Source organism: Eutrigla gurnardus, assembly GCF_963514095.1.
Source record: "Eutrigla gurnardus genome assembly, chromosome: 16".
NCBI lineage: Eukaryota > Metazoa > Chordata > Actinopteri > Perciformes > Triglidae > Eutrigla > Eutrigla gurnardus.
This window is the reverse complement of record NC_139927.1, coordinates 14,556,440-14,583,266: the sequence shown is the minus strand read 5'-3', so window position 1 is coordinate 14,583,266 and position 26,827 is coordinate 14,556,440. Positions and strand designations below refer to the sequence as shown.

Below are 26,827 nucleotides of genomic sequence, written 5' to 3'. Positions count from 1 at the left end.
CTTAAGTACTTCTCTGATTCCCACGCTAGTATTTGGTTACTAATTCTTCTGACTTTTTCAACTATTTTTATGGAAATAATCACTATTTCTCACAAGATTTAAATATAATGAAAGTAAATGTGTGTTAAACACGATCCTCCCATCTTTTTTCCATGAGTAAGAAGAAAATGATTGCAGTCAAATCGTCAGAAAATGATGTTGTCGAATTATTGTATTAAAAAAAGTCTTAAATATGGATTTAAAGCATATAGTCTACACAAAATATCACACAACAGAGAGAATGAATACAAATGTATATTCTCCATAGTATTTTCTTTTCTTTATTGAAATCAATTCATCAATTGAACACCAAATAATCACAATTTGTGCATGTGGATGAATCAAAGAACTACTTTGGCTACAAATGCTGTGAAAAATATAGATTTGAAATATTGATATTGATAATGTGAATATCGGATTCAACCCTACTATGTTCTTCCTCTGTCCCGACTGCTGCCTCTCCTCTGTGTCTTCACTCTGGTCTAGAAAGATCAGATAAAAAAAGAAGCAGCCTTCCTCACCCTGAGATCTCCGCTCGTATTCGTTCAGTGATTATTTTCACCCTGTTTCTGTTGTTTGTGTGTTTGTTTCAGCTCCTTTTGGAATGCGGTTTTGTCGAGGGTTAGACTGATATGTCTTCATGCGGATTCATCCATTGCTTGACTGATTATATGTCAAGACAGTCTCTCATCTTGACAATAATATTAAATAAAGTTTTTGTCAAGAATTGAGCCAAACGGTGTTCAAATAACTCCTACTGGCAGCCTCAGTTACATAATATCTACGAGTCTTCAAAGCTTATATCAGTCTAACCCTATACACCACTGGCACTGCTGCCTTATTAAGTGTTTAATGTCCTCACATGGCCTACTTAAAGCCTCCACCGATTCCCAGCTGTTGCCCTGTAAATGAACCTGGAGCGCTTTCACCCTTTTAAAAACCCACTAGATCCACATTAAAGCTCCTCTTTCTCTCCCTTCAGTTTGTTTAGAGGCAACCCGCCAGCTGACGACATCACCCCGTTTGTCTTCATCCATCCATCCGTCCATCTCTCCCTCCTTTCACCCACCCCGTCACCCCCAATCACAATCTTTACATCAATCTTTCTCTCCCCACAGTGGAGTCTGGACCCTCGGTGCCCATGGCTCCTCTCCTACAGCTGGAGAAATGCTGCACCAGGAACAACAGCGCCACCCTGGCCTGGAGGGTAATCGCACCCTCTGTCAGCCCCATCGAGGGCTACATCCTGGAGCTGGACGACGGCAACGGGGGACAGTACAGGGTCGGTGTCGCACAAAAAACACACTGAGATATAATTAAATAGTAAATGTTATCAGTAAACATGCATTTTCCTTAGACTCGAGTCCATGTGTGTTTAAGCAGCCAACATGTGATCACTCTATCTGCATTAGTCATGATGCTACCAACATGTGTGTGTGTGTGCCCTCAGGAGGTGTATGTGGGGAAGGAGACGGTGTGTACGGTGGATGGCCTCCACTTTAACAGCTCCTACAACGCCAGGGTGAAAGCCTACAACGCCGTCGGTGTCGGGCCCTACAGCAAGACCGTGGTGCTCAAGACCTCCGATGGTAGGAAGCGTGGGAATCTTCTAGCTCTGCCAGACTGGCACTGACCCACTGCAAAGGGATAATGTCTGTCTCCTTAGGAATTATGTCCTTTGATTGTCTCGCTTTTATTGTTTCTCCACAGAACAGTTTTTGTTTGTGACGATCTTCGTAAAAAAACAGGTTTCATGACACAAATGGATTGTGCTGCGGCAAATAGATTAGACAAGCTTCTTAAAAGATGAGTCTGGGGGTTTTAAAGGTAAAGAGACAAACGAGAGAGAAGCATGTGGTGCTTTATACAACGGGATATTGTCGAGAGAAGAGGAGAATTGGTGGGAAGAGGAAAGGAAAGAGAAAAGAGAGGAGGGCAGAGGAAGGAAGAGAGACAAAATAAAGAATAAAATATAAAGGAGGGGGAGTAAGGCAATGGAAGGAAAACGAGAACAGCAAAATGAAGGGAGGGGATGAAATAGGACAGAAAGGAGGGCAAAGAGGGGGAAAGAGAGGGAAAGCAGTCTGGAGAGGGCAACGGAAGAGAAAGAAAAGAACAGAGTCAGAGAAAGACAGGGCAATAAAGGGAACAATGACAAAATCTTCCATAACCACAGTGGGACGACGGGGGGAGAGTCACACTGAGACACACTGTCTCACTTTGCCAGCCACAACAACAATGGGCATTAGTCTGTTTTCTGACAGATAACCGTTCATCCCTCCCGCCCTCTTTTTTTCTTTTTCTCTCATCTTTTTTTCTTTGCCAGCTCGCCCTCTTTTCCCTCCTCTCACCCCTCATCGCCCCCTCTTTCTCTCTCCTTGAGGACTGTAGCTATTCCACCGCTACATGGAGGAAAGCTGCATGACGAGAATGATAGCAGGCGACAGAGGCTGTGACTGCAAAACAAACACAGATTTTTATGTACAATTCTTTTAATATGTGGTATCTCTTTCTCTCTTCCTCTCTGTGTGCGTGTGTGTGTTATTCAATGATGCAGCATATGGTTGTAGCTAGCTGATGAAGCGTTTCTGTCCTCAGGCTGACATAGTAAATGCATCCCTGATGTTTCTGTTCTGATGTTTTGGGCCTTTAGTGTCTCTATGTGTGTGTGTGTGTGTGTGTGTGCACTTTTGCCCCTGCAGCTATACTCCCCCACACGCTTATGGCCCTCCAGAAAATATTGTATGAACTATATATATGTAATGCCAGACATGAATTTCCATATGTAACTCTGTCCAGAATAAGCAACTGATAATACATGTGTGGAAGTGGCAGTAGACCCCTTTCAACCCCTCCACCCCCTCTGTTTCCCTCAGAGATGGCTAGCGGCATTAAAATATATAGTAATTCATTCCCAGTGCTGCTCAGTAGTCACAGTCCGACACAAACACAAAGCTTTATGCCATTGGGTGCGTGATGAAGTCGCAGCTGTTGAGTTTTAGCAGCTTCTGGAGCTAGTGGTAGAAAGAGGAACCAATATAAACACCGCTGGCGTCATTCCTCTACAGCCAGCATGGTGCAATCAACTTTTACTTCATAATGACAAGAAACCGAGCAGATTTCCTCACTGTGGCAGCAGAATGTGTCCGTGTTGGTCAGGAAATTACATTCATGTATGTCTTGGAAAACAAATTGTGAAACCAGTGAAGGTTAAGTTACAGTTTGCCTTTTTTCACGCAGTAAGGGATTGACTACAGTAGTTCTGTGACTGACTGACTGCATGGGTCCGAGAGGCGGCACAAACCTTTTATTCTGTCTTTTTTCATAACTCGCTGTTATAAATATTCATCACGATCGACTGTTGTTTCCTTCCTACAGTGGCCTGGTTCTCGTTTGACCCCACTACGGCTCATCGGGACATCGTTCTGACCAATGAAAACCAGACAGTCACCTGCAGCAGCTACGATGACCGCGTGGTGCTGGGAACCGCTGCTTTCTCCAAAGTAAACACACACGTGTTCGTTTGAATTCACGTAGATTAGATACCTTTCTTATATGAGTGAGGGTGGTCGCCAAAATCTGGTTCCACACCACGATTAATACGATTCTTCCTCTCAGGGCATCCACTACTGGGAGGTCCGCATCGATCGCTACGACAACCACCCTGACCCTGCATTTGGTGTGGCGAGGATCAACACCATGAAAGACATGATGCTGGGGAAAGATGACAAAGCGTGGGCCATGTATGTGGACAACAACCGCTCCTGGTTCATGCACAATAACTCTCACACCAACAGGTAGGTGTACTCGCCTCGTCCATAACAGTTTGGTTCGGCAGCACGGACACACACGCAAAAAAACTGCAGTGCATGGTCAATAAATCAACCTAGATTTTTGGCTCCTCCCCCTCCCATCAGTTGAATCACTGTATCCCAAACACACAAGCAAAACGACAACAGAAATCATCTCTAAGCACTCCAAATTATTCCAAATGTCTTCGTGTTTTATTTATATTATATTTATATCTGCATTGAATGTTCTTATAATCTGATAATAAAGTGCTGCAGATGTCATACCTCATATTTTTATAGTTCCACCCCAGATGTTAACATTTTACTGGTTCCCCCAATAAAAAGACAACATGAATATTCCAGTGGTTTTGCAACTTGTATGCCTTATCAAAAAAAATGGTGTTCTATAAACAGAACGTGTAATGACAATACGAACGGCAGAAGGCAGAACTCCCTTCTTCTATTCATCATTGTGAGGACTGCATTAAATCTCACCCGACAAAGAACGAAAGCACACACACACACACACACACACACACACACACACACACACACACACACACACACACACACACACACACACACACACAGAGAGAGAGAGAATGATGATAGATACCCAGGATGACAGAGGGGCCCCCGAGGCTCATACACTACTGACTAATTACAGTAGAAGAAGACCGCAGCCTGCAGGAGACATCAAAACCTCTCCAGCCATCACTCACAGTGTCACAACTAAACCATCCAACCCCCATTTAAAATGTATTTACAAAATAAGATATGAAGAAAGGCTTCATCGAAATAATGCAAAAACTCTTTATCCAGACGACGGGTTTATTCGCCGTGCCACTTCGCCTTTTAGTGTCGTTCATCATCCCATGTCTGCGTTTTCATGTTATTTACCACATATTGATTCCTTCGTCTCTCTCAGACCGCTGACTCTCGCTCAGTCCAGTCCTGAGGCAGAAAAATGGCTACGTGCCTGCTTTCATGTATAGAGGTGGTTTCACACCTTTGCTTGAAAGCAAAAAAGCAATTTCAATCACACTGTTTCACAAATTCACCTGTTTTATCTATTTGTTGTTGCTGTGGTGTGTGTGTGTGTGTGTGTGTGTGTGTGTGTGTGTGTGTGTGTGTGTGTGTGTGTGTGTGTGTGTGTGTGTGTGTGTGTGTGTGTGTAGGGCGGAGGGAGGCATCGCCAAAGGCTCGACTGTGGGCATCCTGCTGGATCTGAACAAACACACACTGACTTTTTACGTCAATAAGGAGCAGCACGGGCCGACTGCCTTCGAGAACCTGGAAGGGGTCTTTGTTCCCGCCGTCAGCCTCAACAGAAACGTGCAGGTCAGTGTGTGTGTGTGTTGGGGTCCGAGGGTGGTAGCTATGTGTCCTTTTAGCGTGTATACATGAATATACATGCGTCTCCAGACAGTGATTGCATGGATGAGCAAAATCAGGGATAAGTTTGACTGGGAAAGTACTTTTTGTTCATATGAGAGCCGCCAAGACTAGTTATAGTTTTGGCAAAGAGCACTGAAGTAAGATGCAGTGTTGGGTTATCCTTCACCTTTTGTACATTTTAGTTGTGCACTGTTGAGTCGTGCGCTTTGATATGTACATATTACAAATTGTGCTGAAATGATGAATTAATCAGTAATATGAGTGAAGGATTTACTGCTTGTTCTCCATTTTATGTCACTCTAACCTGAATATTCTGAATAAACAGGCAATTTGATTGAGCAATTAATAGATCTAACAGTTCATTTAATGAACAGAAAGTAAAAATAGCAGGCACCGGGCTGGTCTACGTTCGGCTGCTGCAGCACCGCCTGCCTCCTGGTTCCCACAATACTAACGAGGGGATCCTAGGTCCAGTCTGTTATGCTGCTCTTAATGACCTGAAGTTGTATTTGCTGTATTTGTGACATCTGAAATCGGACGTGGCAGTTTAGGAGGAGCACTTGAAGGCAGCAAACATTCTTGTTTTTCCAGCTCATTCTCCTCAAGTTCATAGCTCCTTTAAAATATTTACAACCAGAGGACTGTAAGCTGATGAAATATTTGGTAGACATCAGCAACCATTCGTATATATATATACACACACACACACACACACACATTGTTATCGATGCGGCACTGTGACACTGTTGACAACTAGCTTAAATAATCCTTAACCTTTGAACTTCATTACTTGGCAAGCCATGTTTAATTACATCTCCAGAATGAACACATTTGTAATGACTCCATAAAAGGCAGGATGGAAACTCAAGAGAAAAAAAGCACATCATTACAAAACATTAAGTATACATCATGTGCATTATTTTGGCAAGCAGAGAGTGAAAGTGTGTGGGGAAAGAAATCTGTATGTTAATAACGTATTTCCTAAATCCATGACATTTCTATTCCTGAAACTCCATCGTCATACAGTATATGTTCCTCGAATTCAAACGTTCATGAGTTGATTTGACGCCTATATCCAACTCAATGTCATGTGTGTGAGCTCAAGAATGTGTGTTTTTAAAAAGTGGTCAAATGTGTCAAACGAAACCACACGTGTCCCTCAGGTCCAGGTTTTACGTCGTCGGATCTCCTCACAGTCTGTCCTCAATCTCACCGATGATCTGCTCCGTTTGTCCCTTCCAGGCGACCTTACTGACGGGCCTGGAGTTGCCAAAGACCGCCAAACCGTAGGAGACCCTCCCCTCCCTCTGAGCCGTGCCCTGGATACAAACCAACGATGTCATACGCAGCTCGCTCACCACGTCCACGTCACGTCACGGGATCTACCCGCCTCTCATTCTCCTCAAGGTGCCCCTTTGTCTTGGACACACTTCAATGTGAAACCTTGCCTCATCATTTTGGGACGAAGGAATAAATGCTGGGTTATTATTGGCTATAAATACAATGACGAAGCTTGTGTGGATTACCATACTTTTTTTTCATATCCCAGCCTTGAATTTCTCCTCGACGGCTGAAACTAAATCAACAGGTTCTCAAAGGTTCCCACACTGAAACAATGTCCTACTTTTATTTTCTCTATTTGAGACTTTCTGAGCTTTTCCCATCAATTTAAGGTATGCCAGAAAAAAACAAAACACAATCATTCTAAGAAGTCCACAAGGGGCTTTCAGAAAGCGAGGGAGAAACGATTCAGCAGTGCTTATTGTTGCTCGGCTTCTCCCTCGGGTGTCTTTACAGCTCACGAGGTAAAACTAGATGAAGGGGGTATTTTGTAGGAGTTGTAACGGCACCGCAGGATGTTGCGCTCATGGAATATTCAAAAGCTACACATTCAGTGCTTTTTTAATCCCAGTTGTGGCTCCAACAGGAACTGCCTTCTCTTATTTTACCGTCATTTCTATCGCAGACAAAGTGGCATAAAAATAGTTTGGTGCTGTTGTCAAAGAGGTTTACACGCTGAGGTTAAAAGCTGGGAAGGGTCGGGCTCCATTCCATTTCATTTTTACAGCAATGTGATAGATTTGCAAAGCATTGGAGTGGTCATCCCGAGGGGGGAAATGTTTGATTTTGCATTAATTTGGGTGCATCTCAGTGGTGTTTTGCAATAAGGATTGGTTGTGACGTTTTGAATTGGCTTGTCATTTTTTTTAAGAAGGGAGGAAATACATTTTTTTTCCACGACTGTTTGCCTCAAGCGGTAGAATCAAAAGGAGAGACTCACCAGAGACCAGATGAGTCGAGCAGCAAACTCTCAAAGGAATAGATTGTTATTATTGGAAGTCCACTTGTTGTAGTATATTATTTCTATGGAGATATGTAATATGTTAATCAGTGATCTTCTGAGGAATGAACATCAGAAAATGCTGAAATGAAATGGAACCGAGCCAAACCTCACTTTTTCCTTTTTGTTTTGTTTCACGAGACCATCAGCTACTGTAATATAATCAAAAGTAGACCAGGAAAGTGCGATTGTCTCATGATAATTTGGATTCTGTGCTCATCTCTGAGTCTTTCTGCTGAATCTCTTTCATGTGTCATGCTGAAAATGATCTTGAAAAGTCACATCAGGAGGACAGCAGCTTTGAAATTCAACCAAACCACTGTGACTACAGATATGGGATGTTGTTGACATAACATTACCCATGTATATTTCATCTTTAACGCAGGGTGGAGAAGTTTTCCAATTTATTTAAAATGTGTTACAATATCTGAAATATTTCTATTCCCTATACTGTTGCGCATGAGAGAAGCTATTAGACACACCTGTGAGGCAAAGATTGGGTTTATGTGTGAATGGGAATCCACAGACACATGTAAATATGTGACTTATAATTAATTATGACGTGATATTAAGCATGGATTAAGCGTCAAACAAGTTTACAAAATATCTGAAGCTGTATTGTAAATAGTGTACTGTGTCTTTGCAATGAGTGACGTTAAAGCCAACTGCTACCACAGCTCACCCCCTGCTGGTGGATGGTGGCAACAACAGGCTTTATGAACTAATCCTGTTTCATATCAGCCGACCTTTTATCGCTGACTTTTTAAACAATGTCGGATTTTCATCAACTATCTCATGATATTCAGACATCTAATCAGGGACATAAAAATAGTCATTTACATTTTTACATAGGTTTACAAATTACGTTTGCGGGCAGCAATTACATGTTAATCACCACACCCGTATTATTTTGAATTCTTGGTTCAAACCAAACTTTAAATATGCCAGGTGACTGAACAGAAATACAATAAATTACAGAAGCTATTACCTACTGGATTTAGTGAGATATATTTTCAATACAACAGTAGAAACATGATAGAAAATGTGTTAGTCCGTACCGTTTTTTTAAAGAATGTATTTAATTGTAGAGCATTAGAGTCGTATTATAAGGTAATATCTTTAAATTGTTGTTTGTTTTACTTCCTGTGAGTAATAAGTAAGAAATACTACTGAAGAATAATGATTGATACATTTTTGATGATGACGATGGGATTATGTATTCATTCATGAATCAAAGCCATTACCTATAATGTTATGACCCAGAACAGCGAGCTGACGGTATATTAGACTCCCATTTAAGTCTGTAAAATGCTCAGATAGTTTAACTGGCTTTTTGCACCAGATGCTGCATTCAAATTATGTGGGAACGGTTGTTTCACGTCTATATTTTTACAATAATGGATCAAACGTGTAATGTGAGTTGCTTGTACTGATGAACCCAGAGTGTTATCACTTCAATCTGCATTTCTTTTCAGCTCTACGGAGCGTTTTAGCTTCTTTCAGCTCATTGTTTTGGTATTCTGGCGTTCCATCACTGTTTTATTTTTTTTATTATAATTTTAGCAAAAAACAGACTGGACTTCGGTGACAAAAAGAGCTAGGGAGAGTGGATATCTTAGCTACATTTGATCTGTGCTCTACTGTTTATGGTTTCTGTAACTAGCGCCTGTATTTACAATCTTTCCCACATGACATGAATGCAGCATCGGTGTCAAAGTCAGGACAGAAAGCAAACTATCAGCCAAAGGGCAATTTTTTCATGATTTGCCCCAGACTGCCAGCTTCCCACCTAAGGTCTACGTTTGCATCATGTGAGGCTGCACAGCTCCAGGAGAAACACGGCTTTGCCGTAACCAGGAATACATTTGAGGCCCACGGGCAAAGTGAGACATGTAACCAGAGGGGAACCTCTTCCTTTGTCTGAAAGTCTGAAATGAAGTGATTTGGGGTTACATGTCTGCGGGCGGTGCCTGTGTCAACATGGTGCAGAGGACATCCAGACCGGAGGGAGTAAAAGCTAAAGGTGTTAGTCGGAGGTTCAGACAGTCGGACAGCGCATCAGGTAAAATCAGGTTACGCTTTTCCTTTCCAAATTTTCTTTATGAGTCACACTGTAGTCACTGGTGTCTAGATATGGTAACATAAGAGTGCTTGTAAGGCATGACCTTTTACCCCACACATGAATGTGAGATTTCATTTGAACTTCAAGACATAGTGCTGGAGGGAAAAGCATGTCACTGCTATTTGGCTGTTTAACTCGAAGAATGGCATTTATTTACTCTATAAAAGCGTGTAAATATATTTAATTACATATTTATTTTCTTTTGTATATTGCCCTCTTCAATTTCTTCAGTATAAAAGTTGAATGGCTACTGATACTATATATACATATATAGATATATATACACTGTCTATGGTTGATTGCCAAGGATTGCAGGTTTTAAAAAACGGCTGAAATCTCAAGACAAAACAGATTTGCTTACAGCTTGAAACAATGTGCTGCAGATGAGCTTCATATTTCTTCGTGCCGATTCTTTTTGAAATGTATAAATAACACAAACGCTGCTTCAAGAAAACAGGTGTGAGAATTTGTGACCTCACCCAGCCGCACACTGCCAGATCACACCTCTTGTTTCGCCATCATCAATGTTGCCCAAAAATCATCTGCTTTTTGTGTTTTCCCTTTAAATCTGTAAAGATCGGTAATGTTTACGCCTTGAACGCAGCTTAGCTGTCAAGAAGCCGTGTTCATACACATAAGGGTTTACAAAGGGAGAAAAGCTACTTTCTCATGTTTGTATGTCTTTCTTCATAAAAAAAATGTCTGCCAAGAAATACCGTGTGTACATTGTTATTTTTTTTTTAATATTACCCTGTCTATTCTGTTATGAGCCCCTTCCTTCCTGCCAATGTAAATGTTTTGTACGACTACATGGTTTGTAAATGAGAAATGCATTGCAACTGCATAATTTAAAAACCATTACAGTGTAAAACACAAGAAACGCAATGTCTTTTTTTTGGTCATTTATAAAAACTAAATAAATTAACTGTGATGGAATATGATTCTACTGTTTTGTGCATTGATGTCCAGCCGCTGTGCGTTCAGGGTCCATTCTGGGGGTCGGTAAAATGGATTATTGACTCGGCAGTGTGTCTCCAGTAACACCGTCAGATATTTTACTGCAGACCAGTCCTCTGGAAACCAGCCTTAGAGCTCACGTTGTATTCAGCTCTCGTGTACTTCCTCATAACGCTGCAAACAGTCCTGCAGTTAGATGAGTCACCGACACTATTTTAGGTGCCAGTTCTTCCTCTGGTCTGCTTGCGTTTTCCCATCCTGGAGGATTTAATGGCTCACCTGCAAATATAAACATAAACCATGACACATTAAACCTTAACTCCCAAATGAACACCAGTAATTCTCCTCATTTTCAGTCTCATTATCTCTTAATTCCACTTAGATCATTAAATGGAAGTACAAAAAAAACAAAACAGACTTGCCTATTTGCGTCTTTTGTTGCCTTTGATTTTCTGGATCTCCTTGGAGCTCAGGATCAGCATGCCGTTCTTGAAGCGGCCCACCTGACCTGTGGGGGCTGAGCCAGAACCAGAACCAGCAGACGCCTTCTTCTTCTTGTCCCTGCTGGAGATGGCAGCACAGTGAAACACAGGTGGCCTCCACAAGAAAACATGTAACTGTTGATTGCCATTTTTTATGCCAAATCCAAATACTTGTCCTGGGTTTTTTATCCATAAAATTACAATTAATTATTGTTAATAAAGGATGCATTCTGTGCTTGGGAATACTCGAAGCAAACTGCTACATGTATAATATTTTAATAATATACAGATTCAAGGACACAAAATGTTTGCTGATCAGCCAGTCTCTTCCTAATTAAATGTTCAATACTTTTTACAGCACCCTGCTGTCATGTGATCTCTACGTATCAAAGCCTAGAGGAAAATGTTTACAGATATATTCAGAAATAGTCGTCTCACCCACCTTTGATTACTTGGCTTCTTCTTCTTCTTCAGGTCCTACAGAGCAACAACACAGGTTATAACAAGACGCAAAGGCAGAGTATGATTGTTTTTAATAACAAGTGTATTCTGCATCTCTGTACTCTTTTAACAAAGAGAGTAAGTCTACTTAGAAGGAGTAAAGCAGGAACAGTTGTGTTTGGATTAAACCTGATACTAACTGAAGGTGCAGGTCTTACCGGCTGAACCTCCTCCTTTGCTTTCTGCTTCTTCTCTTTGATCTGCTGCTGCAGCATCTTGTAGTTGACGTAGTCCTTCTTAGGCGGCTGATCAAGAGATTTTTAAAGTTGTGTATTGGTCCCTTAGCTATTGAAATGGCTGTGATTCAAATTAAAAAAACGTACAGCACTTTAGAATAACAGCTTTCCTTACTCTGGCTCCCAGCATGACCGCTCTGTCCTGCTCAAACACACGCTGCTGCTCCTTCTTGTAGCCTGTGATTCCAAACCGATGGACCTCGAGACGAGCCTAAAGCGAACAAACACGAATCCAGTATGAAGCCACAACACATTACAGAGATAACGTGGCAGTGCACACATTGCAAGACTGAGAGTTTAGACATAACACTTAAAAAAATCAAATCACAAACGGGAAGTTTTGATAGAACTGTCACCTTTTCCAAATTGAGCTCTTCCAGCTGGTCGCTTTCCTTCTTCTCGGTCGTCTTCTGAAGGGCCTTGAAGTGAGCACAGCACGTAACACGCAGCATTTGAGAGGGAGAAGTGAAGCGAACGAACGGCGACAAGAAGACCATAAACAGAGACGGTTAACTCAAGGTCACACAGGAGCATGGAGGACGTTAGGTTTCAATGTTAAAATCTGCATTGGCAAAAATAGATTAATTGTACAAATGGAAGCAAGCTTGTTGATTTCAATTCAGTTACATTATGCTAGCGGTGGATGGAAGCAGTTTTAAACTCTTTTTTAAGCATACATATCAAACGTTTGAACGTCTGAAATGTCAGTTGATAAAACAAGCTTCATGAATGAATCAACTCTGTCTGTGACCATTTTCTAACATTAAAAATCAAACAACTAATTGATTAATTGACAAATAACTGGCACATGAATCGATGATGACAGTAATCATTAGTCACATCCCTATTGATGGCTATAAGATATAACGGTGTTTTTAACAAGCAAACAGTGTTGGGTGATGCAGACAGATGGCCTGAATCTTTACAGTAAACAACATAAAAGTTTGAACTCTTAGATCTAACCACTGAATGCAGCTGACAACAGGTCATATTGTTACTGAACTAAACAGGATTCAGCCTAAGCTGAACTTTATGAATGTTTTTTTTTTTTTAATAAATGCAGCACACAGAGTGAACGAAAGGAGCACAGACTTACAGGCGTTTTGTCTGGGGCCGGCATCTGCTTGGTTTTCGGTTTCTTTCTGGGGTCCTGAAATGTCACAACCTCCACCTGGCTCCCTGGCCGGCTCATGGCTGGACCTGTGTGAGACACAACACATTAAACCAAGTGGCGGAAGACGAGGACACTGAGAAAACATATGTACCGACAGCCGTCTCATATGTATGGATGCAAAGTCATGAATTATAGATAGGTTCAAATGCACCAAAAAGTAGCATTTTAATACATCAGTATGAAAGATTATCTGGAGGCCGTTGGCTTGATTCCTGTAAACAAAATGGGTCAGTGGAGGGTATCGATCATGTGTTTGTAGCTTGTTGCTATGCTGCCCACCGGTCTGCTCAGCCTTTGGTTGCTGCTGCTGGTGTTTGGCTCCAACATGATCTGCTTGGTCGTCTTCAGCGTGACTGCAGAGATCCTGGACTGCAGGGGACTCCTCTTCTTCTTCCTCTTCCTCGTACCTTTTTCGTTTTTTCTTCTTCTGAGACTTGGGCTTCTTTGTGGATGTTGGTCCATCATCTGCACCATCAGTCAACAACAAAAAAAATCGGATTGAATGTGATGAATTTGTCTGTGCTCTTAACATAATTTCCTTTGCACACAAGGAACTAGCTGAATACAAAACAGCAATACAATCTCAACTCTGTCATGAATTATACTTCATAATGTTATAACTTTATCGAAATTCTAAATATACACAATGTACAAGGTTAACGGTCAGGATTGCAAGTTGCTTGCTTCATTGTGATTTTGTTTGTGCTTATATTATTACCTATTATTATTATTATTATTATTATTATTATTATTATTATTATTATTATTATGTATTACGTACTATGATGTATATTTATCAACCAAGACGTTGTGGGTTTAACACTGCATTCCTGTCACTGTATAGCAATTCACATATTTTGTAGGTAAGAAAACAGCCTATTTATGAGAATATTTTTAGTTTTTTACTTGTTAAAATGCAGCTCAACTAAATACGACTCGCTTTAATTGGACGTGTTTGTGCTGTTCGTGATGGGAGACGGCGCATGCCGGGGTTAGCTAACGTTAACGTACGTTGTAGCTTTAGTAGCTTAGGTAACATATAGAATATATTATTCTAACGTTACACTGTTGTCAGCGGACCCACGGTGAAACAAACAACACGTTAACGGACTAGCACTAGCATTTAACGCTATGCTAGTAAAAGCTAAGCATTTAGAGAAACGCCATGCTAGTAAAAGCTAGCATCCCTTAACCAATATCACTTACCAAACTCGTAAAGTCCGTCCAAAACGTGCTCAAGGAACAAACAATCTTCGTCTTCTTTGCCGTTCATTTTAAACCAAATGCATAAGTAGGATGACGAGAGAAAAAGATTCACGGTCTGAATGACAACAAACTGCAAAGGCACGTGGGTTGACCGACTTGGTCCTTTCCGGCTTCCGTATTGCGGAAATGCCTTGGGAAAAACTGTCAGTTACGCCCATGCGAAGTTCTCCGGTTATCAACTCCTACTATTTTTATATATATCAAGAGGAGCCGTACAAACAGCCCCGCACTTCTCTGTATGCGGCGTGTGTTTAAAGTGTGACGAAGAATGGCATCAAACGCTGTTTACTCGGTATGTGTGCTTCGCTTTTCTAGGGGCGGTTTTAGCTAACTTTTTTGCTAGCTGTCTGCTGTTGCTCATACAAACTATTTGACATTTCATGCAAACAGGTGAAACCCAGATTCGTACTTACGCGACAAAGCAGCGTTGAAACGAACAGAAAAATATAACGAACGTTTAATTAGGCTTGTTTAGTGTTTTGCTTTGCGACATTTTTCGCTGCTACAAAGACTGTCGAGTTAACATATGTAGTGTTTATGCAGCCTGCAGGACATTAAGTATGAATGCAACCAAAGCTGTACTACTCTTATCTGCTCTGCAAGTGTGCATTTCATCCTCGTTTAGCTGTTTCAATAATAAACTGATTTCCTGCCTTAAAATGATGCAACTCTGCAGTTGCAACAGTGTTTCCCCACATTGCTCATGCAGGTATTACCAGTTTTCTTTCCTATCTTGCGGATTGGAGGAAGAAAAGGCACGTTTATGTACAGAGCAATTCAACTGGCTTTACAATTAAATGCAGTAAAGTAATTTAAACAGATTGCATTTCAATTACATATACGTTCAAACCGTTTCATACTAAAATGCAGTTTGTAAAATGACTTTTTAAGCTACTTGTATATAGAGTATTTCTATTTTATATTAGCTTGCTGTTTGCATGATCTCTACTACATTCCAGGAGGAAATGTACTTTTTACTCTACTAAACTTAAATCCCTGCCTACTTAAACAATAAAATATAATAATAATAATAATAATAATAATAATAATAATAATAATAATAATAAGTGGCATACAAAATGCGACAAATAAGTGTGAAGTATTGTTATAGATGTTAATAAAACATGTAGTTACAAATAGATCACACTACGACCTAAGGTGGTACAACAACAGCATGATAATACTTTTGTACATTCACAAATATAATGCCGGATCTTTATTTGTAACAGAGTGTTTTTACATTGTATTATTGCTTCTTTAGTTTTTTTGGGTGATCCTATTAAATTCATCTTCATATAATATGTTATGGTTACAATAATAAACAACTGATAAATATGGATATGTGTCATGTTTTTGCTTCTAATAGCATAGAGACCCTGTGCTGAAGAAGAGAGATGACTTTGAGGACATTCTGGAGGAGAGGAGGAACTCCAGCGACCTGCGATACGCCCTCAGGTGTTACGCTCCGGTTCTGTATAAAGGAGTGATGCCGTGTAAGGCGAGCACACTGAAGAGCATGGTGCTTCAGTCTGATCAGCTACACTATGTCATCAACCAGGTGAGTTGTGTTGCATTAAGGCGACATTGTGATTTTACCTCAAGATAACACTTAAGAGTTGGTTGGTTAGTAAACATGTGCCTCTTTTATGACCCAACTGTTCCATCGTAAGGATTTCTGCATTAACGCAGACAGTAGACCAGAATTAATCAAAGCAGAAGTGTGCAAATTACAGTTTGAACTTTGTTATTCTCTTTATGTAGATGACATGATTAATTTATCAGCTTAAAGGAATACAATTTTATACGTTTGTATTACAGGAAGGTTTAGTTATTAAACCATATTCAAGTAGGTACATGTAATGTAATGTAAGGCTATTGCAGATACACAGCTTATACATGATACACAACATTTATTAATTACTCATGTCTACCATAACAGATGTATATTATTTTATTATATGTCTTACATATGCTATATTTACATTTCTACACTACTTTCTTTCAATTGCATGATTTTCTTTTTCTTTTAAATTATTGGTATCTAAGATTTTAATTGCAAGCGCCTGTTTCTCTGTAATGAATGTGTATATGACGATAAAGAAGTTGAAGCTGGAAAACTACAAAGTTGCAGAAAGTAGAAACGTATTGCCAAGTCGGACATCAAATACATTTATCAGAAATGTTATTTTATTGTTTTTACTGCACAGAGTAACGTTTTGTTTTGAACGGTCAAGGTTTCCAAAGAGACGGGCAGGCCTTCTGATGACCTCCAGGAGGAGGCGTCGGCCATCTTGGAGGAGATGGCTCAATGTCTGCAGCTCAGCACCGTTCGCTTCTTTGCATTCACACTCAGCAAGGTCTTTAAAACCTTGTTCAGGAGCATCTGTGTCAACGAAGACGGCATCCAGAGGGTGAGGCCACGCACGTGACGCCAGACACCGAGAACGGAGTGAAAAGTCGACACGTACAACAAATCTGTTGTTTGCTTTGTCGTTAGCTCCAACAGGCCATTCACGAGCACCCGGTAGTCCTGTTGCCCAGTCACCGTAGTTACATGGACTTCCTGCTGATGTCATACATCCTGTACACCTACGATCTGGCGCTGCCCGTCATCGCTGCCGGCATGGGTCAGCATTGAATAGAGAAAGATAGACTGAGTATCATTCTCTTCAGTATTTGTTTCCTCTGTGTCAGAAAGGTGTTGGTTCAAGTCGTGAAAGCATATTTAGTATTGGTAGTTTTTATCATCACATGATTTGCACATTAACTCACAGTTACTCACTGTTTGTCCCCGCAGACTTCATGGGGATGAAATTCATTGGGGAGATGCTGCGGATGTCTGGAGCGTTCTTCATTCGGAGGTCCTTTGGTGGCGACAAACTGTACTGGTCTCTCTTCTCAGAGTATGTCAAGATCATGCTCAAGGCGAGGAGAACTTTCTTTTATCCCAAATATTTTTGTCATTAGGGAGTGACTTTCTTTTTGTCTTTAGGTCGAGGAGTAGTGACATTTGAGTGTGAGGACATTTATGTCACTAGATATCTTCAGAAATTCTTCAGTTAGTTCACAGGGAGAGAGCAACATAATTGATTTTTTTTTTACATATTTATTTTTCCCTTCAGACTGGATTTGCACCAGTTGAATTTTTCCTAGAGGGGACCAGAAGCCGGACGTCCAAGTCTTTGACTCCAAAGTTGGGTGAGTTACAAGAAAAAAGAAACTCTCCGAGCATTAAGGCGGGTCCACACCGCACCGACTGCCCGACTTGCGTCGGTAAATGAAGTCGGGCTACTTAATATGGCCGACTCGAATGGCGGATTACACATTCGAATCGGCTGAAATGAACGCCGACGTGGGCCGATTCGAGCGACCACACCAAGGAGACTCATGTCACGGACGCCGACTCTCTCAAAGACGCAGATTTTCGGTCCAGTGTGAGCCCGCCTTTACAGGAAAAAACAAAATCCCAAATCAAACATAGTCAGAGACCCGGATAAAGAGTTTGTTTGAGTTTGTTTGTTTTCCTGCAATCACATTTTCCTGTTAAAACATCAGTAAAAACGTATAAAATAACTCAGTCAAAATAAAATGATCAATGAATACTTTCAACAAATGTTGATGTGGTTCTGCAAATATTTCTGTGGTGCAACTGATTTTTCCATTGTGTCCTCTTCCAGGTCTGTTGAATATAGTCATGGATCCGTTTCTTAAAGGAGAGGTGTTCGACGTTAACGTGGTCCCAGTCAGCATCAGCTATGAGAGGATCTTGGAGGAGACTCTTTATGCCAGAGAGCTGCTGGGTATCCCCAAACCCAAGGAGTCCACTTCTGTGAGTCATTCAAACAATTCAGTCTGTTGCACAAAACGCCTTCAGCTAAGATTTTCCCTCAAGTCAGAGTTGTGGTTTCCTTAAAATACACACTCTTGAGGGTCTGTGTCCAATAGCTTCTTCGAGCGCCATTGTCTTTTTTCAATTGTCCCCAATGAGGAGAGAGCAAATAGGTCTGCGCCCAGGGACTATTTTTCTGAGCACTCCAACTCTTGTGTCTCCAAGCACTTCAAGTTAAAAATATCTGAACTTTTCAGAAAAGCGTTGACTAGGCATGGGACGCTATGAACCTTTCATGTCACAGTTATCCTGACCTAAATAATTGCGATTTACGATATAATCACCAAAATATGCTTAAAACTCTCAAAAATGGCATTAAAGAACTTGACCTTTCAGTTAACGAAAGGAGAACTAAATGGATATGCGTAATTATAAGGAAATTATTTTACACTCAATTTGACCGGCAGTCAATTCATGATTTGTCCGACCGTCTAGAGTTGAATCACTACTTTCTGCAGCTCTCTCAGCCCCTCTGTGAGAAATGATGGATGCTCTAGTCTACGGTTTAATACTTCGGGATCTTTCTAGTCACTCATCAGCTAGCTATTTCACGTGCACAGGTGGGCCGAGTCATTCAGTTTCAAAAGTGTGCGGGGTGATAGATGGGACATTATTTACCTTTTATTATATTCCTCCAGAAGTAAAATCTTCTCCTCTTACCAGTTTGGATTTTATGTCTTCTTTATTATTATTTCTTTTACAATCTATGTTCGTGCACTGCTGTAAAATCTCTTTCAATAAAGGAAATGCCGTCATGTTTTTCCTTAACTAAGGAATCCTTCTAAGGGATTCTCTGCAACATCCTTTAGCGAGTTGGCTAAGGAGAAAACTTGAGGTGTTTTGTGCAGCCAGCTTCATATTTATCTGTTCCCTTGTCCATCTCTCTTTTGTAGGGTCTGTTCAAAGCTAGGAAGGTCCTCAGTGAAGACTACGGCAGTATTCACGTGTACTTTGGTCAACCTGTGTCTGTTAGAAGTTTAGCCGAGGGCCGAGTCAACCGCCGCCAGTTCAACCTGGTACCGAGGTATGATGTCTGAATATTCAATGATGTGCGTAGTCTAAAAGAACATTAAGACATCTTATGTTTGCAATGTCCCTCCATCTTTTGCCTGCTTTAATGTTCATAAAAATCTACACTTATAAAACACTCTCAGTAAATACCTCAAACTTGCTCGTTATGCTAGTAGGGCTGGATATGTAAAAAAGTGTGTTTGCTATCAGAACTTCATCTTTAGTTTTCTTACTTTAAATATAGTAGGTAATGGTTTTAAAGACGTTGATGAACATTTTTAAAAGCATGGAATAACTGTAAGATCTCCATTTCCAGACACATCCCCAGGAGGCCCGGCGACGACATCAACAGCTTTGTGAACGAGTCGGCCTACAGGCTTGTGCGGGCCCAGGAGGAGAACATGGTGCTCAAGCCGTGGGTCCTTCTGGCCTCCCTGCTGCTCCAGAACCAGGCGGCAGGGCAGAAACGGGGGATAGCGCTGGACGAGCTGACTGACCAAGCCGTGTGGCTCAGGGACCTTTCCCGGCAGTACGGAGCCTTCCTCCACTGGCCTGGTACGGTATAAGTCCAGTACTAAAGGGTTCACAATCACACTGCTGACTCTCTGCGTGCTCAAGTGGGTTATTCTTTCTCTCCTTCAGACCACATTCCTCCAGCAGAGGTAGTTTCCTCTAGTCTTTCCCTGCATGGAGGCCTAGTCAGGATCTCTGAGGGAAAAGTGCACCTGGCAGCGCAACAAGGTTTGGGTTTTATTTCCATGTAACATACTATGCATTTAGGCCATGGCATTTAATAATAATCCAAAGAAATACAACTGAAAGTGCTTTAGAATGAGGGGTAATAGCTTTAACACTGCCTCAGACTGGGTTAAGTCCTCACTGCAGTGGCTCCGGGTTTGAATACGACCGGCTGCCCTTTCTGCATGTCTTCCCACTCTCTCTCCCCCTATATGGCGCTGGGTTTTTTTTTGGTGACCACAGTGCCCAGAAATACATTTCACACAGAATCTGTATTTTTGATTTGGGGTGAACCTTCCCTTTAACCCCACTGTGAAACATTTATAACCACCATACCAACCGTTAATAAATGTAGTAAAACACACTGGGATGTAGATGTAAGCTGATTTAAGGACATTTCTACATTTGTATTAATGCAATGTATTTGTCAACAATTATATTTTATTGCAACTGTGTTTTAATATGTTATAAAACCATGTATTCAATGTTTACATACTGCTTGTAACACTAAATAGGTTAAAAGCGTTGCATGAAATGGTACCAAGGACTGTATTGGTATCTTCTGACTCTCTGACTTTGTCTTGAAGCAGGAGGACCAGCGGGACCTCACGGCTCCGTCACGCCACAAGACGAGCTCTTGAGCAAGGCGGTCATTGTTCTCTCCTGCGCCTCCTACAGGAACCAGGCGCTCCACGTCTTTGTCCGACCGGCTCTGCTGGCCGGCGCCATCCAGACAGCCTCCTCCAATCAGAAACGTAAGGCTGACACACACACACACACACACACACACACACACACACACACACACACACACACACACACACACACACACACACACTCTTGTGTTTCAAGGTATGAAATGAAGTCTTGCTGTCGGTTGCTGTTTTTAAACGTAGCATTCAAAATTCGCTGAGAGGGCGAGAGTGCTGTCGATAAGTACAAAGCCATGGATGTTATTTTGTGAGTGTTACCTTTTTAAAGCATAAATAAACACATGCGCCTCTCCTCAGTCCTGCTCCGTCCTGAATTGTGAGGCCTTTGGTCTGTGAGTCTCGGTGCAAAGTGGCAGTGTGACCCGGCAATGAGAACTTATTGGCTGGGTGTTATTTGGACGGGTTTTTGGCTCTCCTGCATCTTAATCATTCTTTTTGACGTAGAGGAGGTCTTCAACAGTTTCACCTTCCTAAGAAACATGTTCTCCAATGAGTTCACCCTCTGTCCTGGAGCTACAGTGCAGGTAAGGAACAGCATTTTATAAACAAATGTAGAAAAGTGAATGACACTCTTCTGAATATATGATTGTATGGCTGCACGTGTCACTAATGTCGCGTGTCCTGCAGGACTTTGAGGAGGCCTGCTACCTGCTGGAGAAGACCGGAGCCCTGCAGGTGACCCAGCAGGAGGTTCAGGTCACGGAAAGTGGACACAGAACACTGGCTTTCCTCAGCAGTATGCTAGATCCCTTCTTACAAGGATACCAGGTGAGGGAGACGAAGTCCGAAAGGTCATGTTTTCTTACAGTCCAGTTGCTTTTTTATAATTTTTTCCATCAAATATTGTTGATAATTAATAGGACTTCTTTGATCGTTCTTTGAACTGTCTATTATTAATTGAATCGATTTATATATTTTTCAACCTGTAATAATTTTTTTTGCATTTACAATGCAAACAAGTTAAAGTACATGCAAACATTATGCTCGTCTTCATTCACAACCAGAACTGGTTCAGATGTCCTCTAGAGGGCGCTGTTAACACATAATCGGACTTAAGAGTTGTGTTTGTGTGTGTGGTCTCAGGTGGTGTGCCGGTTCCTGTGTGAAGAGGCCAATGACACACTGACGGAAAAACTGTTTATTCCTGCCGTCCGGAAATTCATCCTCAAACATCTTCTAGCAGGTTTTCTCTTCTTAAGAGTTTTTCTCAAAATTATTTCTGTGTTTTAACCCCGGCCCTCTCCAAAAATGTAGTAACTGTGTGTTGTTTGTGTGTGTGTGTGTGTTTCCCAGGTAGACTCAGGTACACTGAAGTGTTGTCGTCTGACCTCCAGAAAAACTCTCTGGCAGCTTTGCTAAGACTTGGAGCGGTGCGGAAAATCAAAGGGTATGTTGCTTTTGATCGTCCTCGTGTCCCCAGTTGGTTAGACCTGCTGAAAGAAGAGCCAAGCGAAATATACAAGACTTTAATGAGAGATTAATTACACTCAAAATGTGAGAGAGAGACACAGATGGACAGAGAGAGAGAGAGAGAGAGACAGACACAGGCAAAGAGACAGGCACAGACAGAACGACAGACAGAGGCAGACACAGACGGAGAGACAGAGACACAGACAGATTTGAGGATAGTTCTGAATTTATTTCCTCAGGATTATCCACAAGAAGAACGAACATTTAAATTTTTCACTGGAACTCCTTTCTAGGAGAGAAATAGTCCCCATGAACTCCAACTTGATTTTGTGTTGAAAATAATGACTCAATGTTTTATCTTCAGAGTGGATCAGGGGACGTTAAAGGTCAACAAAGTGATGGTGAACTCACTGGAAGACACTCTAGGTGAGAAGCGAGCTCCCACCGAATCACCCAGCAGTGATGAATACATAAATAACCTTCATATTAAACCTCAAATGTGTCTCTTTGTCTAGGAGGAAAGCTGCCCACTCAGAAAGCCGTCGTCGCTCGACTCTAATTCATAGACCTCGTTAGCCCAAGTGGGACTGCAGAGGGTCGGGTCTTTTGTCTCCTGCATCGGCGGCTCACCTCTCGTCTGCATGGTCGGCTCGGTTCAACCAAACTGCTCTCTGGGAGATGGAAGAAAACAAAAGGTGCCATCTGGTGACAGCTCAATTTATTTATTTTTCTCTTAAATTTCACTATCTTCTCTTCACTTCTCTTTTCAATATACCTTTCTATTAAAAACCTTTTATATATGTTAATCAAGCCGGATGATGAATAAGGCCTTCGGAGGTATATATCGCTAAGCTCTTTGCTTCATTCTGAAAACCTGACCTTTTGCTACGAGCAGCCATGTGAAAGCTCCTGAATGTGCCAGCTCCACTCAGGATAGCGGCCGTTCTCCATTAATGCATTAGATGTGTCTCCTCTTAACACTCTGCGTGGCTTTTTCTTTGTATTATTCTCAGTCTGCGTTTTCATTAGCTGTTAGTCTTGTCTCAGCACTTTAATGACTTTATTCATGCAATGTGGTGTGGAGCTATCTCAACAGTCTTTTGACAACTTTTTTTTCCCCATCTTCATTTTTGTGGAACAAAAGTTGTTCGAATTGATGGATAAGGAGATTTAGCTTTTTCTTCTTTTTTTTTTTGCACTGTTTGAATGTTTATATGTTTGTTGAAGTGGCCGCAGACTCGAAACCTACTTCAAGAGTAGATTGTGCAAGTTGTCATTGTTGGATTTCAAACCACCCTCACGCCTTTTGCCAGCACTCAGAGCTTCATTCGTCTTAGTTTACACAGCGGAGATAATGGTGCAAATGTAATGCCTGTCTCGTGAGGATGCCAAACAAAATTGCACTAAAATTGTTATTGGAGATCTACCAGCTACACCAAAGGAACAAGCTGCAAGTTTCTGTTCTCTGTTGGTGATGAATAACACACTTTCTTGTGTTCTCGAGTTGAGAGTAGTTAGCCGAGTTTCTTTATAGATTTGAATTCAGAATATATTAAAGTTTATTTTTATTCAAAACAATATTCACTCGATGTGGCTTTTGTTACGAGGGAAAGAAAAAAAGGCAAAATAAAGGAAAATAGGAGCAATCGCTGTAAGACAGAATTTCAGAGTGCTAATAAAATGCCACTGAACCAGAAGGGAAAACAGGTCAAGGCGCTTTAAAAGTATCAGACTCAGGTTGACCTTCTGAACCGACATGCTATTCAGAAAGGTTAGTTTAATATTAGTTTAAAAACCTTATTTTAAAGCTATTTATTTGATGGTTAACAAGCAATGTTATGTTAAATCTCCTGCCAGTGCCAGCAGCAGATTGGATGAGTTAACCTCCTGGTAGCACCAAACTTCCCCAAGTAGGGCTGAGTATTGTTTGAAAAAAAAAAAAGTTTTGTTGCTGTATGATACCTGAGCTCCGGAGACGATACATCAATGATGCCTCTCTTTGAGAAATAAAAACATGTTTCTCTGCAGAAACCTTTTCTCTTTAACGGGCCAGTGTGTAGCATTTTTGCGGGTCTTTTAGCTGAAATTAAATATAAATTAATTCCTCTTTTTGTTAGTGTGTTATCACCTGAGACAAAGGATCATGTTTTCATTATAATCTGCCTACATAGGGAGCTGCTCCCTTTCCACAAAGAGTGCCATGTTGCGCTGCCCTGTTTCTACAGTAGCCCAGAAGGGACAAAACTGCCTCTAGAGATCTGGTTTCTCGTTACCTGAAAGCCGCTGAGTGCAAAACTGTGGTGCTTGTAGCGGCCGTACGAGTTCCGTTGCTCCGCAGTCTCGGAAAGGCAGGAGTGAGTGAAGGGGGTTCAGTTGGTTGCAATCTGCAACCACACCGCTAGATGCCGCCAAAATCCTACACACTGTGCTTTTAACAAAATAAATCAAATCAAATGCTTTTTTTAAAAATGTAGTCATAATAAAAGTGACCACACAACAACTTTGATGATCTTGACATATTAAATCAGGAAATGGGTAATTGAATGCCAATTTTCAATATTTGACACTTATATAATGAGCCTTCAACTCTTCCTCTTCATCAAGGTGCAGTCTGGTCTCCTAAAAATTACGTTCCCACAAAATGAAAATGCATAATGAACAATGATGCGGTAACGTATGTTTGCTCTTGTTTGCTGGAGGAGGTTGGGCTTTCACCCTGGAGCCGGCTGGACAGGCCCCGTGAACCAAGTACTGTTGTTTCCTAAACACAACCAAGTATTTTTGTTGCATATTTGCTAAGTTTTGTGTCAATTTCAAATGCATTTTAAGCCAAATGATGATGTTTTGTTCTTTGTTTTTTTTAACTAAACTTTACCAAGTAGTTTTGTTGCCTCAAACTAACTGTGTAGATTTGTAGCGTTCTTGTTATTATGTCCGTTAACCACTTTTCAGTTGTGTCTGGCTCCAGTTTTAAATGATCATGCAGTTTAGTTGTATGGGAACGTAATTTTTTTAGACCAATGCTTTGTCAATGAACAGGTCTTGAAATCACCTTTGACTGATCCTAAATGTTCATGACCCATGAAATAAGGGAAACTCGCCAATGTGAGTCAGATGCCATTGCTGCTCATGTCAGCGTAGCTCATATTAAGTGGTTATTTTCCAATTAAAAACCAGCCAAAGACGCCTATATTGCAAAATCATCATTTTTCACAACGGTATCATGGATGCCACCTGCAACTTCTTTGATCGCCAAACTTGCCAGGTACTGAACTTGTGTGTTTTGAAATTGGCTGAAGTGAACCAAGCAGTAACCAAACATCTCAAGATCCAAAGTGGGAGTGTATTTGTGCTTTTATATATTTTATCTGTTTGTGTGTGCACACATATGTTTAAGTGTGTCTGTGTTGAGTGATGTCTTTAACTGACTGAACACGCTGATTAAAGTATGTTAATAAAGTGTTTTGAAATACAAATTTCAGCCCAGATTGCATCTCTTTTCTAGATCAACCTGCATTCATTATTTAAAACCCCTTCCAGTATTTTCAAGAATGAAAATAAAATATATTTATTGTGCAGTAAAATGTCCGATCAGTGTTTTACGATTACATAAGATGTTTCTGGATTAATAATATGTACGGTATGTTGCATTTTACTGCTGTACGTGCTTCAGGTTGTACTTATAACTTTAAAAGGTAGTTTAATCTACAGCAGTGCATACATTATGTTTGTTTTTTCCAGTCGATCCGAGAGGCTTCTAAATTGTTTCTTTGGAAGCACATATCAACACATCTGGAGATGCATGTTTTTTCCACAGGACAGGAAGGGAATGAGAAACCTGCGAATGTGAATATTCTTAGTTAGACTCCACAACTGCATACAGCTGGACATTTAGTATGGGCAGCCTATTTTGCATCAATTACATACAGTGCAGTAAAGCTGTGGAGAAATCACTACACACATCTGACCTGTAGGTGTCAGACTTGCCTCTCTGAGAGTGCTCTGTTTATGGCAGGTTGTTGACGTCCACACACACACACACACACACACACACACACACACACACACACACACACAATCACAGCAGCATTTTTCATCATGTTTTGTGCCTCTGCTGCTGAGTAAGAGACTGCTGCCAGCAAATCCGCCACTTTCCATCCATATTGCCCTTTCTCTCACACTCACTCAGTCTCTGACAAATTATAGGTTCATCTAAAGTTGCCATACCAAATTGCTTATATACACACCCCAGCCCAGTTCATCCATCCATCCATCCATCCATCCATGCATGCCCCCCAGCCCCACCCCACCACTGGTGTATAATAGTGTCAGCCAAAGCCGTATCAGCACTTTATCTGCAACATTATGACGAGCTGTATTGATGATGCACTCATAAACACACACATACAGGAGGGCAACACCCTAATAAACTACTCTCTGACCCGAGGCAGCCGCTGGGAAACAAAAGCAGCAGACAGAAGTGCAGTGTGTTTAGTTTTGTTCCTTCAAATCTGGTCTGTCTTATTGCTAAACTGTGTGTGTGTGTGTGTGTGTGTGTGTGTGTGTGTGTGTGTGTGTGTGTGTGTGTGTGTGTGTGTGTGACTGAGTAGCCTGGTGTTGTGCCTAGAGGGGTTTGTGGAGGTCTATATGTAGGGAATTGATTGAAAGGGACCCATGGTGTATAATGTTTCAGCAGTTAACCCTAGGTAGGTAGGTTGATGGATTTAGCTCATTTGCTGCAGCACATCCTGTTTATCAG

At 41.2% G+C, this 26,827-nt stretch overlaps 3 protein-coding genes across 5 annotated transcripts in view; 2 read left to right on the top strand and 1 right to left on the bottom strand.

Moving 5' to 3' along the window:
- trim67 (tripartite motif containing 67) overlaps positions 1 to 6,721 on the top strand; it is a 36,577-nt gene extending 29,856 nt beyond the window's left edge. The window contains exons 6-11 of the mRNA XM_084030887.1: positions 1,158 to 1,321; positions 1,490 to 1,628; positions 3,418 to 3,542; positions 3,658 to 3,836; positions 5,009 to 5,171; positions 6,471 to 6,721. Coding sequence (XP_083887013.1) covers positions 1,158 to 1,321; positions 1,490 to 1,628; positions 3,418 to 3,542; positions 3,658 to 3,836; positions 5,009 to 5,171; positions 6,471 to 6,518 — 818 coding nt within the window. The 3' untranslated portion in view covers positions 6,519 to 6,721. The remainder of the gene's footprint in view (positions 1 to 1,157; positions 1,322 to 1,489; positions 1,629 to 3,417; positions 3,543 to 3,657; positions 3,837 to 5,008; positions 5,172 to 6,470) is intronic.
- A 2,706-nt stretch (positions 6,722 to 9,427) lies between these two features.
- Positions 9,428 to 14,397, bottom strand: fsaf1 (40S small subunit processome assembly factor 1). 2 transcript variants are annotated; one of them, XM_084030889.1, is made up of 9 exons: positions 14,248 to 14,397; positions 13,321 to 13,506; positions 12,964 to 13,067; positions 12,224 to 12,286; positions 11,983 to 12,078; positions 11,790 to 11,876; positions 11,573 to 11,607; positions 11,071 to 11,212; positions 9,428 to 10,927 (listed from the first exon to the last, which is right to left on the bottom strand). In XM_084030889.1, the coding sequence occupies exons 1-8, from the start codon at positions 14,312 to 14,314 to the stop codon at positions 11,071 to 11,073; spliced, it is 780 nt and encodes a 259-aa protein (XP_083887015.1). In that variant the 5' UTR covers positions 14,315 to 14,397; the 3' UTR covers positions 9,428 to 10,927. The 2 variants fall into 2 exon arrangements, with proteins under 2 accessions (XP_083887015.1, XP_083887016.1); XM_084030890.1 differs by having other exon boundaries at positions 9,430 to 10,927; positions 11,071 to 11,209.
- Positions 14,398 to 14,433: 36 nt separating this feature from the next.
- gnpat (glyceronephosphate O-acyltransferase) lies at positions 14,434 to 25,538 on the top strand. Of its 2 annotated transcripts, none has more exons than XM_084030203.1 (17): positions 14,434 to 14,599; positions 15,674 to 15,865; positions 16,542 to 16,718; positions 16,805 to 16,934; positions 17,105 to 17,232; positions 17,430 to 17,505; positions 17,985 to 18,136; positions 19,090 to 19,220; positions 19,524 to 19,762; positions 19,850 to 19,948; positions 20,536 to 20,700; positions 21,103 to 21,182; positions 21,286 to 21,426; positions 21,742 to 21,841; positions 21,952 to 22,045; positions 22,433 to 22,494; positions 22,584 to 25,538. In XM_084030203.1, the coding sequence occupies exons 1-17, from the start codon at positions 14,576 to 14,578 to the stop codon at positions 22,625 to 22,627; spliced, it is 2,034 nt and encodes a 677-aa protein (XP_083886329.1). In that variant the 5' UTR covers positions 14,434 to 14,575; the 3' UTR covers positions 22,628 to 25,538. The 2 variants fall into 2 exon arrangements, with proteins under 2 accessions (XP_083886329.1, XP_083886328.1); XM_084030202.1 differs by having other exon boundaries at positions 20,533 to 20,700.
- The last annotated feature ends 1,289 nt before the right edge of the window (positions 25,539 to 26,827 follow it).

Coding starts and splice junctions, on each gene's coding strand:
- fsaf1 (XM_084030889.1), bottom strand. CDS start 14,314: ATGAACGGCAAAGAAGACGAAGATTGTTTGTTCCTTGAGCACGTTTTG. Junction 12,079..12,223: donor AAGAGCTCAATTTGGAAAAG/GTGACAGTTCTA, acceptor TGTTCGCTTTAG/GCTCGTCTCGAGGTCCATCG. Junction 11,213..11,572: donor AAGAAGCCAAGTAATCAAAG/GTGGGTGAGACG, acceptor TGCCATCTCCAG/CAGGGACAAGAAGAAGAAGG.
- gnpat (XM_084030202.1), top strand. CDS start 14,576: ATGGCATCAAACGCTGTTTACTCG. Junction 17,506..17,984: donor GTCTTTGACTCCAAAGTTGG/GTGAGTTACAAG, acceptor GTCCTCTTCCAG/GTCTGTTGAATATAGTCATG. Junction 19,949..20,532: donor GCACCTGGCAGCGCAACAAG/GTTTGGGTTTTA, acceptor TTTGTCTTGAAG/CAGGAGGACCAGCGGGACCT.